Source organism: Diorhabda sublineata, chromosome 9, assembly GCF_026230105.1.
Source record: "Diorhabda sublineata isolate icDioSubl1.1 chromosome 9, icDioSubl1.1, whole genome shotgun sequence".
Classification (NCBI taxonomy): domain Eukaryota; kingdom Metazoa; phylum Arthropoda; class Insecta; order Coleoptera; family Chrysomelidae; genus Diorhabda; species Diorhabda sublineata.
This window is the reverse complement of record NC_079482.1, coordinates 20,240,590-20,255,095: the sequence shown is the minus strand read 5'-3', so window position 1 is coordinate 20,255,095 and position 14,506 is coordinate 20,240,590. Positions and strand designations below refer to the sequence as shown.

Here is a 14,506-nt window from a genome sequence, read left to right as displayed (position 1 = left end):
TTTAATTAACACATTTTTTAACACGGTGTCCATCTTATTTATGTCAAATAATTCATTTTCAGGAATTTGCTCTTCAACTCAGTTCAAATCCATATTATAATTATTATATATAGTTTTTGTCATGTGGTTCACTAATTTTTCTCTTAATAGGAAGATTAATTAGTAGAAAAACTACGTAGATCTATATTGCATTATTTATTTATGCAATTATCTGATTTTGGTGCACTTTATTGTTTGGAACTGAACCATAAACTCTAATACGTATAGCTTCCAACTTTGATCAATTTTACAATTGAAATATATTCTATTAACATATCTAAAATTGATATACCTAATTCGAATTTACATAAATTACAATAAAGAATACAAAAAAATAGTTATTGATAAGTGAATTCAAAATGTGATAATCTCAACGTTTTTCTATCCTGTCTATTTTTTGCTTAAATATCTGTTGAGATATGGCGAATAAACAGTTTCAGTATATATTCTAAGGCGTTAACAAAACGAAATTTTGTAAATACTTGAAGTGCCTGAACTGCATCTTTTGTGCAAGACCCATTCTGAACAGCTGCAATTTTTGAAGCATCAAGCTTAATTAGAAGTTGACCCAGGCTACTCTTGCAATGCATATTGTTGGAATGAAAGTAATTCTGACAAAAAAGCTTTATGAAAGTCCGTTCAAATTGATGAAAGTGAGCTTCACACAATTCTTTCCGTCTTGCTGTCTTATTGCTCCAAAAAAGTTTTCTAAGGAGTCTGAATTGACTATCTCTGTCTCTTTTGAGCCTGCTTCAGATAGTATTGGCCACAATTTTTTAAGACCATTAAATGTGATGACTACGCATTTTCCAAATTTAATATACATCAACAATCACTCCATTTGGAAATCATCTCCTTGAAAAGCCTTGAAATATCTTTTTTCTCCGGTGTTTGATGTGTAGAATTCAAACGGTTGATTCAATTTAGAAATTACTTCTATGGTTGCTCCCAAACTCATGTACACATTCATGTTTGTGATAATATTATTTCTTGTAGTTTTGATTGAATATCGTGGATCAAGCATGTGAATAATTCTCATTTCTGATAAAACAAATTCTGGACTGTTAGGAGTAACACTAACTTATTAAAAATTATTAATCAAGAACCCTGCTTTTGTAAGTTTCCCATCACCTTCCTCGAGAGTAACAAGCAGCTTAGCTGCAGGAAACTGTGATTTAAAAAAAAAGTAATCAACTGGCTGTTTCCAGTTTGAGTATAGCCCTCGTCTCATTGAAACTTAGGCATTTTAGACATACTTAAATTCTTTTACATAAATTCCAATATCATGGAGACCAACAAGCTTATTCCTTTAAGAAAAGCCAGAGCTTCAACAATTTCAGGAAACGGTTTTCTTGGAAATTTGTCACAAATTTTATTGAAGTTCTTAATGATCCATTCCAGTTTATTCTTTCGTTTTCTTGAAGCTCTTATTTTTTCTTAAGTCCTCCTGGTGAGCTTGAGGAAAAAGTAGTTGGAGTTTGTGTGGATGTAGTTGGAGAAAACAAAGACGAACATAGGGCACTAAGTGAGGATGGATCCAGTATAAAATAAAAAATCTCCATCTCTCTGTATAGTTTTCTGTTATATTACCTTTAACAAATCTCAAAATACTTAGTGTTTCTGATATTGTGTTCATTAACTTTAAATATCACTTATATAATGAAAGGAAAATGTTTTATCCTGAAAAGCTAGAAAGATGATACAAAGTATTATTTTCTGTCTTTCGGATCACTAATATCTTACTTAAGGTAGTACTACTCTTTTCTAGATCTATTCAGACACAATAAGTGTGTACAGCAGTAGTATGACTGGACTGACACTTCTTTTAAAGTATTTTTCAAGGAGATGATAATTTTTATGAAGTTCATCCAACCTTATACACAGTTTACACAGGGGTCGATCCATTTCAAGCTGACCAGGTCAATTATTTTGACCATATCCGATTTTGATGATTCACCACTTCATTAAATATTAATCAATATTGTTTCCTTTCTGGTTTATTTGGAAAAACAAAATAACTGTATTCATCCACTCGGAAAGGACAACGTCGATATGCACACCCCCTTTTTTTATTCCGTTTTGCCTTAGGGAACCTTTAGAAAAATCCAGATAAAAACACAAATAACTTCCAATCTCACAAAGACTATCTAAAATAAAACTAATAATAATTTATAAAAAATACAATATGCCAAACAATAACGTTTGATTACAATCGCTTTAATAGACGTGTGGTTGATGAATGTATTAGTATTTATTTTGAGAAATTGTGCCCTTTTGAAAACTTTAATGCATATAAGAAAATATTTGTTTTCCATTAATGATATTATTTTTGATTAATAAAATAGGGTGTTATGAATAATTTTACAAGAACCATATGATTGAGAATCTCAACCATTTATTTGAACAATATATTTTTCTCTCAATTCGAAGCTCTAGATATGAATGCATTCAAAAGTTCCGATAATAAATAATTTTGGATAAAATCGAACTGATTTTCTTTTTTTAATCCGTTGTGTATAAATTCTATGAAACACTCATCATTACAACGCCCATTGAAAAATTTGAAACCTTGAAATTAGCTTATTGGTTAGGAAATTAGCTTATTGAAATATATAATTTAATCCAAATTAAGTTATGAAATAATGAAGGACTTTTTCATGGTAATAACCTATATCTATAATAACATATGTATTGCGAAATATGATTTTATCATTAAGTGATTAGAAGCCGTTTGGTATATTGCACACTTTCTTTCAACATGTATGGGGAGTGGTTGTTTTCCAGCACGATTATAATATGATCCATTACCGATTGTGAGATAAGAAAATATAATTTTTTGTATATTTTTCAGATTCTGATTATTTTGCTGAATATACAAATATATGAAAAAAAGGACACTTTTACATATATTTGAGAGTCCAGATAATTCCAACACAAAACAACTTATCCATTCTTTTTTATCATCAATAAATAAATGAAAACATCACAGGAAATACTATTAATATGTGATTATTCCTTCAACAACGCACGCATGACTGTCATTGCAGTATAGTTAGTACAATAAAACAATTTGTGACATTTTCTTGAGATATGAAAGAAAAAATTTGTATGTGTGATGAAATTTTGACATCATTATAACCTGCTCTGAATATGATCATTATATTGTCAAAACATCAAGCTTAAAAATAGTGATTGACTACTGTTTTCAACGACGGAGTAAATTTATACACAATATTTCTTACTCGCCCAATTTAGTCATCACACATCACATTCAGATCTATTACTAGGTCTTCCTAATTCTTAAGATATTATTTTATTTGAACACACCGTCTACTTATCTATCTCGATATCAAATTACTTACTCTGGGTTTCTTGTTGACAAACAAGATCCTATTTATATAAAATGGATTTCTGGATAGGCCATTCTTGAAATTGACTTTATAAAAGCGACTATGAGTGACTTTGAATAAGTTATAAAGAACAATATCAAAGACTTCCGCTTTATTTCTTAGAAATTTGTACCCGGTTGTCCACCAATTTCGATTTTATTGGAGTAATCGTATAGGACCGGCTTCACTGTCTATGACGTGGACGAGTTCGTAACACTAATGATAATACCGTGACATAATTAAAAAAACTAAATATATATCTCAATTGAAATATACGTTATAGGAAAGATTAGAAACATCAGATGTAGAATTTGGACACAATTTGTCTAAAATAAGAGTCTTACAAAATATGAACAGATGAATGTTAGTAGTAGAAGTGTATGCTGTGAATTGAATACCAAAAAGTAGATAAAGATAGATTAAAATTCGGAAAAGAATAAAGGTAGCACTATCAGACGTGCATTGCATCAGCAGGAGCTCATATATAATAGGTCTGAATAAATGAGTGATGCTAGACATTTTTTTCCTGCGATGAAACCACTAGGTAACTGTAAAATGCCTGGTACCTGATAACGAAGACTTTTGTACGTTATATATAACACTGTTCATACATCAAGAAGAATTCTGACACATGTGGGAAATTCAATTCTTGTGATAACCACAAACCTGACGTTTTTGGTTATTAACTCTGAAAGTGAAAAAAGTCAATATGAACTTAGTTGAACCGACGCGAGGACAAGGTTGATAGAAATCAAAATTATGTTCATAATATTATTAAAAATGTGAAAGTAAGTTATGGTGTTTTTAGGAATCAAATTAAAAAACAAAATATATGATTAAACAAAGCTCAATTTGTTTACTATTACTCTTAGATAATCAAAAACAGAGAATATGAAAGAAAATATATCCAGCTAGTTATATACAGTTATCACTCATAAATAAAAATGTATATAGAACTAACGTATACATATAGTTGATAGTTGGAACTAATATATTTCTACGTATTGAACTTGGCCTTAAATTTTTATTTAATGTGTAATTTAAGCTCAGTGATCTAAAAGATGTCGATCATTGTCCACCCAAAGGATCTACTGAGGTACTGGCTTCATTATTATTAATTAAAATTGACGTGTGAAGATGATTCCAATGATATAATTTTAGGAGTATTTCAATGTTTTCTAAGTACTTGTTGTTTGGGATTATTAATTAAGACCGATTATAACACTGATTTTCGGCATTGTCAAATTGGATTTTAATTTCTACGTTAATTAATCGTATTCGTACAATCAATTTTTAGCTCTTTTTGTCATGTACATGACTTCAGAAGATATAATTTTCAGACTTGTCATTCCTATTGCTTCATTTCATATATTGGTATTCATGTTTGGATATTTTTTTAGTTGGTGCGTTTTTACAATTGCGTCAATTATTGTCAAACCTCTTCACGTTTTGTAAATATTTTATACATTCTGGACCATGCGTCAAATGCACTCGAGGTAAAGCATTGTTTAAATTGTTGCTTTGAATGGTTACAATACGAGAGTTGCTACTTTTTGAGATAGACAAATTAAAACAAATATTTACAACTGGATATGGCTTTATTGTTTTTGAAGCAATTGTCGGAGCATTTTTTCTATTCCGATTGAGGTACCTCTAGAGCTTGTTATTTGAATGTATCAACCACTCCTACAGATCGAGAAAAGCGTTGACATCGTCATTTATCGATGTTGATCTGTGGGAACATGAAGAAATCATTGGGTGCCAAATAAGATTGAAGCGGCGATTGAAGCATCAATTTGATGTTTTGACTGTTCAAAAGCGTTTTTGTCTGAACTGATGTGTGAGTGAAGTTTTGTCAGCAAACATTCATAATCATCGACTCATGAAATACAAACATCATGGTTTTGGATAAAAAAGATCATTTTAATGATTACCCAAGTATTTTAACGGATTGTAAAAAATTATCTGTAGTAATTGTTTGGATTTCTAGAGAAATATTTGAAACAAAACAACTTGCAATTTAATTTTTGAGAAATTGATTACGATTTTTCAATAACTGTAATTCTTAAAAAGACCTTAATTAGTTTGTTGTTCGAATTAACTTCCAAGTATGGAATAATAGTTATAACAAAGATTTGTAGTAGATTGAAAGAATATGAAAATGCTTGTGACGATGTTTACAGTACTTGGAAAAACGTATTTGCAGTTTATATATTCAATATTCATGTGTAGGGTGTGAATACAAATATCCTTTAAGCTCCGAGCGGAATTTTTGGGGTATGACGAGGATTTCAGGTTCTTGTTTCTTCTTCCCTGAAGAGTGTTTAAGGAATCCGTTCCAAGTTATGTGAAATAAACTTGAATTGAATTACAAATACCAAAACAAATTCAGAATATATTAGTTACACTTAAACCTGTAACTGGATTTTGACAAATTAAATGTGTATTTTTTGGGAGAATTAATTTTGTAGCTCAAATTTGATTTTACATAACATCCTTTGATACAACGATTCTATTTATAAAATCGTTTTATACAGAAAAAAATAGAAGTTAATGGAATAGTTATTCATTTATAAGTCCGGGAAGTGATTTAGTACGGTACGAGATAGTTGTTTGTGGACGAGGCGACGAAGAAGCCGAGTCAAGAATAGCTTATCGAGTACCGTAATAATAAATTCAAGGACTTATATCGTAATATGTTTTTTTTCATACTGTTTTCGGTTTTAAATAGAAAACAAAATTATATTAAAATGTGAAATGTCATATTTAGCAACCTCACTGGAAAATAGCTCCTTTGATTAATTTCTTATTATTAAAAAAAATAAAAACTAACCGATGTTTCTAAGGTAACATTTTAAGCAATTGAATGGGATTGTGAGAATTTGAAAGTACCGTAAAGAACAAGGATACCGTAAAGTGCCACTTTTCAGACTCAAATTAGTACTGTAAAGTCGACTTTACAGTACAGTATTAAAAAATTATTATTTGTATAAGGACTGTCTCTTGTCTGTTGCTTGTCTTGCAATTTTCAGACTCTTCCAACAAAGTAGCGTACACAACATTACTTAGACGACGCATAAGATTCAACACTTTTTAATTACGCTAAGGAAAGAAAATGAATAATAGAGAATTTTAATAAACATTTTATTTATAATGTTTTCTGGTGATACCACTTCATAAAGAGCTCGTTCTGTTTTTCGTATCCTGCACGAGATTTTTCCGGCAACGAATTAAGAACGGCTGCGTTGCTTTCTTCGGTGAGATCAGATTTAGACAAAACTTCGGATAAAACAAATAATTTCAGAAAATTGAAAATTTAAGGTTATGGAAAATCATCGAAGTGAAACTGTCAACTGTCAATATTGAAGTGGCTAGTGTCACATTTAAAGAAGTTGAAGCGTCCCGAAAGTGTTTTGCAGTACGGAACTGTCACTTTCACTACATGGAACACTCAAAACGCAACTTTCGGTATGTAAATGAATACAGAACGAACAACTTTCAGATGGCGTCGTCTTAAAAATATATTTCGAAAACGCGCTTTTTCCTGGAGTTGCTTTCAAGTTTTTAAAATTAAATTATTAGTCTATATTGCACAACTCATTCGAATCCAGCAAAGAAGTTATTGTGTATTTTTAATTCATATATATATATATATATATATATATATATATATATATATATATATATATATATATATATATATATATATATATATATATATATATATATATATATATATATATAGTTTTCGATAAATGAAGGAAAGGTTCCATGAACTAATTTGTGGTCGCTTGCCATTATTAATAGGTCATTTAGAAGGATGTAATGAACACGGACCTATGTCCATAGATAATCAAATATTTGTATGTTATTAAAAATAGTTACACATTAATTTGAGTTTGAAAATCACTAACTGGGAATATATTCATATTTACAAATGTTTGAGTATGATACTCATGAATTCTAAGAATAATTTTTTTCGTACTAATCCTGTATAAATATCTGTCATATTGATGTTTTATAGACCTCGTCTTTCTTAAGTTGAAATGTTTGGCACTACGAAACATATAGTTCGACAAAATACATGGTTAATGTGATACATTATCAATTGTTATTCAGAATAAAATTGGAATTAGATTTGTAGAAGTTTGTAAAGTAATTGGAAACAGGAGGAAAATAAGCATTTTATCGGATATTAATGGAACAGACGAATCATAAAACAAATTTTTTTAATACTAATAAATTGTGAGATTACTCATAAACACGAGAAGATAAATACCTGAAACTGATAATAAATTAGCTCTGTCAAGAATCCAGACTTTCAATAAAAGCCTAATTTATCTCAATGGAAGTCCAAGATAATTCAGAGGAATAATTTTCCACAGTTTTATTACCTATTTTAATGATTATATTCTAATGTTTTTACGAGACTTGAAGATTCAATACTTTTATTAGGAATATCTACTAAAATAAACCACAGAATGAAACTTACTACCTACTTAATCTAATGGATGGATTTCATCATTTTTTCAAAAAGTATCACCTTTCAATATGGAAATATCCATCACTGGAGCACTTAAGAGTTACGTAACATCGATACAGGCGATGTTACGCTTGAAAAAGTATTAAATTTTCCGTTTCAAAGATAATATTTCATAAACCCAAAATTCTTATAGACTAGAGAATGTGTCATATAACATATGTTTTTATGATATCACGTATCGAACTTCTTAATCTATCGACAACTCAATGACAGTAATATATCTCACAATATTATCATGGTGGAAATCTTTGGTCCGACAACGTCAAAGTTGAATCGTACCTAAACTCAATTCAAATTAATTTTGTTTGACAAGCTCCCATTATATTTTTCATTTTATTGATAAGTGGTTATTAGGATTCTTATTTCCTTTTTGTAAGTATGAGGTTTCGAAAAGAAAAAAGTAACATAATGTGTAAAAGGTTGACATGTTGATTTTTGTGTCGTGCGACAAGCTCCAAACTGTTTTTGATGAATTATTTTCGGTATTCCTTTCGCATGGGTATTATTTCAGTACGGTCATGTTATTTAGGAGAAAAATCGTTTTGAGTGCTACTCCGTAACGAACTTCGTTTTCCGTAGAGTTACGAGCAACTCAAATCAACAAAGTTGTTATTTCCAAACTACTAACTATAAAAGTGTAAAGTTCATAACTTTCTGACAATTTAGAAGTTGGATTAATAATAGATTAGTGAATTCTAAGACCTGAACAACTGGAACTTATCAGTGGTGAACTAATTAATTAAGCCAAAGATGGAAATATCCGCGGGTTGACGCGAAGAAGGACATTCCTCCATCCCCTTAACTTTTTGTTTAGAATTAGCCTGTTGGCTAAACACTCTTGTCTTCCTGGATGTCTTAATGTGTGTGTGTGCTTTCGCTGCCTCGGGTGAACCCTTTCTAACCTTCCTCCTTACAAGCAACATAATTCTGTAACCAGTTATACCACGTCTAGCAAATTTCGAATAATGCTTGCGTCCTGTAGGCCAAGACTTAACCTCAAAAGAAAATAAACCAAACAGTCAATAGTTCAACAAAAGGACAAATTAAACTGTACTAAATAACTTGAATTCCAGGAACCCAGTATGTTACCAACAAGTACATACAAAACTACAAAAGAGGTATGAAATATGATATGTAAATATTTCTACTCCGAGATAATATGACAAAATATCTTATAAAGAAAATTATTAACAAAAAGAAGTCGGTAGGTTCATATCGTATAATGTTTATAACATCAAAAGTAACGCAAGCTGTGAGCAGTGAAATAAATTTTGTTTATATGATAAGACTAATTAATTATGTTTTTCCGCCAATGACATCTAAATTGACAACAATAGTTTCAAACTAGATCCCAAGTCCTCAGTTGACAAAGTGATTTGTTTTGAACTTTTTCTTTGTGACTTCAACATAATTTGTAACAACTTGTGAATAATTACTTTTCTCTGGAATTTCATGAATGCTTCGACTTGAATCCAAGCATTCATGAAATTTCAAAGTAATAAATAAGATTAGATTAAACTCTTGCTTGTTAGCTCCTGCGATTCCTTCTTTTAATGGGATGAGGACAACATACTAAATTTTTGTAGGCTATTTTTTTCGATTCCTGAAGCGTATATTTGGAAACGCTTAAATTATTTCAAGTCTTCAATTTATACTTGTTTTTAATACGTTGTCTACGAGATAACTCGTAGATTGCTTCCTTTTCTAAGATACCAACTACAAATTATCTCGTCTGGTGTCCACTTGCCATTTTTATAAAGCTACGATTAAACTCGGAAACGAACAAAAAATATTATCATAGAAATTAGTTCAAATTCACGAAATTGAATAATATTTTATTGTATCTGGAACTTCTAAAAGTAATCTCCCACACAAATGGCTGGATTTTCTTTACATACTGGACCGAAATAACGCGTTTCTCTGTGTTTTTTTGCTTGGGTACATATACGACATGGCTTTTTCGGACGCTGCTTTTTTCGGTTGGTGACTCTCTAAATAATGAAGCTCTTGAAATTTAATTTTTTTAGAAACTGGTGGAATTTCTTCTCCAATCAACGCGACGACGAATTCTTCTCTGAACTTGATCAGTGAAACCTTTTTGGGCTATCTAATAGTCTTTCTTAGATTTGCGTAGTACTCAATTTCACTTTGAGTAAGTGGTCTTTTCTTATCCATATTGGATTCTTGATCATTTAATTATAATAATAATTATAAAACAAAACACTCAAGAAAGACGTAAATGTAATCGACAATATCTGAGATACTACTGACGATAATGGAAGCGTGTTTATGATTTAGCTTTAGAGAAGCGGCAGGTCGAATCGTGTATGCCAACTACGAGATAACTCGTAACACCTTTTTTAAAAAAACACACATTTGTATAATTTTTATGATAACTATGCTCTAGAATTTGAGTTTTAAATAATATAATATAATTAAATCAAATTGTCATTTTAAACGGGATTCCGAACCTAGCCGTGGCAGTCAACGTGTTAATGAGTGTTGTACATCAGTTTCGAGATTCAGTAAAATTCATTTTTATGTCCAATTATTGAATTTTCTTCACTTTTCAAATTTATATGCTGGCATTTTTATTCTTTTTGAAGCCAAATTTAGAGTAGTGAAGTATTGGCACCTACCTGATTTATCCCATAGATCACTAATATCGAGAATATTGTGTTTTAGAATTCATCTATATGGAAGTGTCGTTTGTAACAGATCGCCACTTTCAAAAAAATCTTAATATAAATAGTCATCAAAACATGATTTGTTGAGTGAATTCATCAAGTTACATTTGCTAAATAAGCGTGTCAGTCGACTATCGTCTTCCGTCTCCTTATGGTTACATTTCTTTCTCTCTCACTTCTTTCGAAATATCTTGCCATATTTTTTCAAATACTTGGATCTGGAATTACATTATAAAAATTTTCAAACGGAATTGTTAATATTTAAACTTCTAAGAGTTAATGTTTTCATGTTAAGTCATAATTTACGATAAAAATTTTCATTCGTGGGGACAATTCGAGCATCAAAAGATTCATTTATGTTTTCTTCATCATATAAGAGTGCATTGATGATGCTGATTTCACGAGATAATTTCATCGACGTTAATGTGAATGGTTTATAAGTATTTGGTAGCTTCTAGAGAAATTATGTGATAGATCCTTCCGAATCGATTAAGACTTTTAATTCCGATTTTAGCGTTAGAAAATGACGTTTGTCTGAAATATTATTTAGAACTAGGCGGTTATTTCTTGGGAAGATTCCTTTGAAAATCTTGAAAATGATTATCATCGTATTTTTCGTCTTTGATTCTAGAGTTTTTATTGAAATTGTGTGCTGTTCTAGTAGCTTTCCAGTCATAAGAGTGGGACTATTTTTTAAATGCAGAATATTTCTAAGAAGAGATCTATTGAGGTTTCGAATGTTGAAACATATATCTTTGGGTGTTATTGTGCATATTATTTTTCGGGACAATTGAAATTTTGGTGGAGTGATTACCAGGGGACGGTGAAGGATTGATTGGTTGTGAATTATTATTATTTTGTTGAAAGTTATTGTGAGAATTGAAAATACGATGTGGATTATTATGTAATTGTTTCGAAAAGTTGGTTGGATTTATTGTTTCGTCGATTTCGTTCTTTTAAACTTTTTTTCAGTAGAGATGATACTCGGACAGAGCCAAATCTAGTAATTCAAAACCGAAATTTTCCGCATGGCAACATGAGATTTGTTTGCAGGAGCGTTGTCCTGGAAAAATAAAATAATCTCCAGTTACTTTTTTTCCACCCTTATCCAAAAAATCAAACATAATTACTCCATGGCAATTCCAAAAAACTGAAGCAAGAAACTTTTCCAGCAGATTTTTGGACACGAAACTTTTTAGGTCTTGGAGAACCAGAGCGTCGCCATTCCATCGATTGTTGATTTGTTTCTGGATCGTAGAAATGTACCCAAGTCTCATCCATAGTAACAATTGAGTTTAAGAAGTCTAAATCGTTTTCAAATCGAGCACAGATCGAACGCGATGCTTCCACGCTTGCACGCTTTTGGTCAACATTCAAACATTTGGGGATCCATTTTGCAGCAATTTTTCTCATGTGCAAATTGACGTGAACTATATGATGAACGCGTTCGTATGAAATATTCAGTGTTTCCGATATCCGTTTTAGCCCAATTCGATGGTGTGATAAAATCATGTCAACGAAATTTTCGGGGACTGACACAGAAACTGGCCTTCCCGATGGGTCATCATTTTCAATGGAAAATTTACCTCTTCTGAAGCTTGTAGTCCAATTTTTCGCGGTCGCATACGAAGGACATTGATCACCAAGGATATTAAGCATATCTTCGTAAATCTGCTCACTCCAATACACTTTTTTGACGTCAAACTTTACACTGACACTTCTAATAAGTTATTGTTCGTTGCTATGGTAACGCAATATTTTATTTATGCATGGAACTGGGCTAACTAGATAACATTACATCCTCGTACGTATGAATTATTTTTTTATGTGATATTGGAAAATATCTATTATTCTTTAATGTATTTTCTCTATTTCAGTTTTAAAAGTCTATGGACTAAGGAGGGGATTTTCCAATGGGTATTGTTAACAAGAAGTTGGCGTCAAATCAAACAAACAACCTCAGGTGAAGTGAACAATGGATTGGAATGACACCAACGAAGAGTTTTCAAGCTATAATTTAACTTTTATGGAAAATATCACCACAGCAACCACTGATCGGGAGTTATTTCGACCTACACTGATTCCCGTTACTGGAAATTGGCAGCCATGGTATGGAGCGGGCCGAATCCAGATTCCTCTTTACGCAATTATATTCATATTGGCTGTTACAGGAAACATTCTCGTCATACTCACTTTGGTAGGTAGTTTTTTGTAGTTATTGATGTTGATAAACGTTGAATATCAAATATTCTTCTATTTTGAAGATATTATTTCGATTACCTACAGCGTAGTACATTTTTAGATATGTTAGTTGGTTTTTATTTTCATTTTTGTCCAAATACTTGCCATAATTATATATTTAAAAAGTATATTGGAAACTTGATTGAAAAAATAGATGATTATGATATTAAGAACATCTGGAATGTAATTGTGTATATAGATATTATAGACACTGCGACCTAAAGGATTTATTGAGTCGCCCTTTCTTGCTGCGATACTGAGGAACTCCGTGTTTACAGCTGATCTATTAATTCCACTTCATTTAGAAAGTCCTAGAATGTGGGATGGCTGTTGCTCCTAGGATCTTCGTCTTCTATTTCATACGCTCCCAGGTGTAGTGCTAAGTTACGATCATTTCTTTGTGGCATATTGTGGCGCATGAGTTATTTAATCTAACATTCGGGTTTTTGACGAAAATAATTTGTTATCAACTTCCCATTCGAAAAAATAAGAAAATCAAGGAATTATTTTTTTTGAAAACTCACCAGTCTACGAAGATCCAAACCAACAAGATTGTTGTGATTAGCAACAAGGAAACACAATAGAAGGGATTGAATCAAAGAATAGGAAAAAAACAGCGAGGAGAAAAAAGCATAGATGTAAACGAGAAGCTGTTTCTTTTAATCAAAGCTACAACTTCAGAGTTAGCGATACAATAATATTATGAATATTATTATATAGACATCAAAATGCAGTAAATCATATAAATTTATAATAGGAGAGTATTCCTATTACCATATATTGAATATTAACCACAAGGTTAACAAAAAAATTATCAGTACCTATACTAACTCATAAAATATGAAATTGGAGCGGCAAACTTAATCAAAATGTGAAAAGTTAAACACTTCTACAAAATATACGGTATGTTGAGAAGAGTATCATGAAATACTAAACATTTCAATGTTAAGATAAGGTAAGAAAATTACATAACTAATGTAAAATTAGTGGGATAATTAGATGAGACCCTTAACTGTATTAGAACAGCCCCGCGAGTGGTGTCAATGTAAAATAACTCAATTTCTTACGTCTGAAAATATGTGTTTATAGATTTGCAGGAGAGTCTTGCCTGTTTCAGCGCCTATACGTTGTTCCATTAATCGGTTTTGCTCCTGTCTACCTTTTTTCCAGTGCTTTTTCCATTGCTTTGTAGCTGATACCTCAGAAGGGTCCAGGTCCCATGGAGGACTAGTCTATCCCTGCTTCAGCGAACTTATGAGCTATTCCATTTCCCATTTTCTTCTACTACTTAGAATTGAGCTGAATTTTCAAGGCCGGTTTTTTTCAAGTAATTCCGTCTTTGATCATTCTAAGTGATGTTTTTTTACTACGCTTTCCATTACTATGTGAAGAGGTAGGAGATTTAGAATCCCTTTTTTTCCTTTCACGATTTTGCTTTTGGTATTGAAGCAACTTCTGTTTTTTTTTATGTAAATTTTGATTTGTTTCTTTGTTTTACATTTTTAGACAGGTATAGCATACAGTCAGTTTTTGTCGTCTCCTTCTTCTCCGATTTTGCTTTCTATTTCCCCTCTCATTATTCCTTTCTATTTTCTCTCCATCTGCAC

The 14,506-nt window shown here is 31.2% G+C and overlaps 1 protein-coding gene across 1 annotated transcript in view; it reads left to right on the top strand.

Annotated features, from left to right (window-relative positions):
• LOC130448843 (cholecystokinin receptor type A-like) overlaps positions 1–14,506 on the top strand; it is a 217,293-nt gene that overhangs the window by 46,944 nt on the left and 155,843 nt on the right. Inside the window, exon 2 of the mRNA XM_056786384.1 lies at positions 12,536–12,855. Within this exon, the coding sequence (XP_056642362.1) occupies positions 12,634–12,855 (222 nt within the window). The 5' untranslated portion in view covers positions 12,536–12,633. The remainder of the gene's footprint in view (positions 1–12,535; positions 12,856–14,506) is intronic.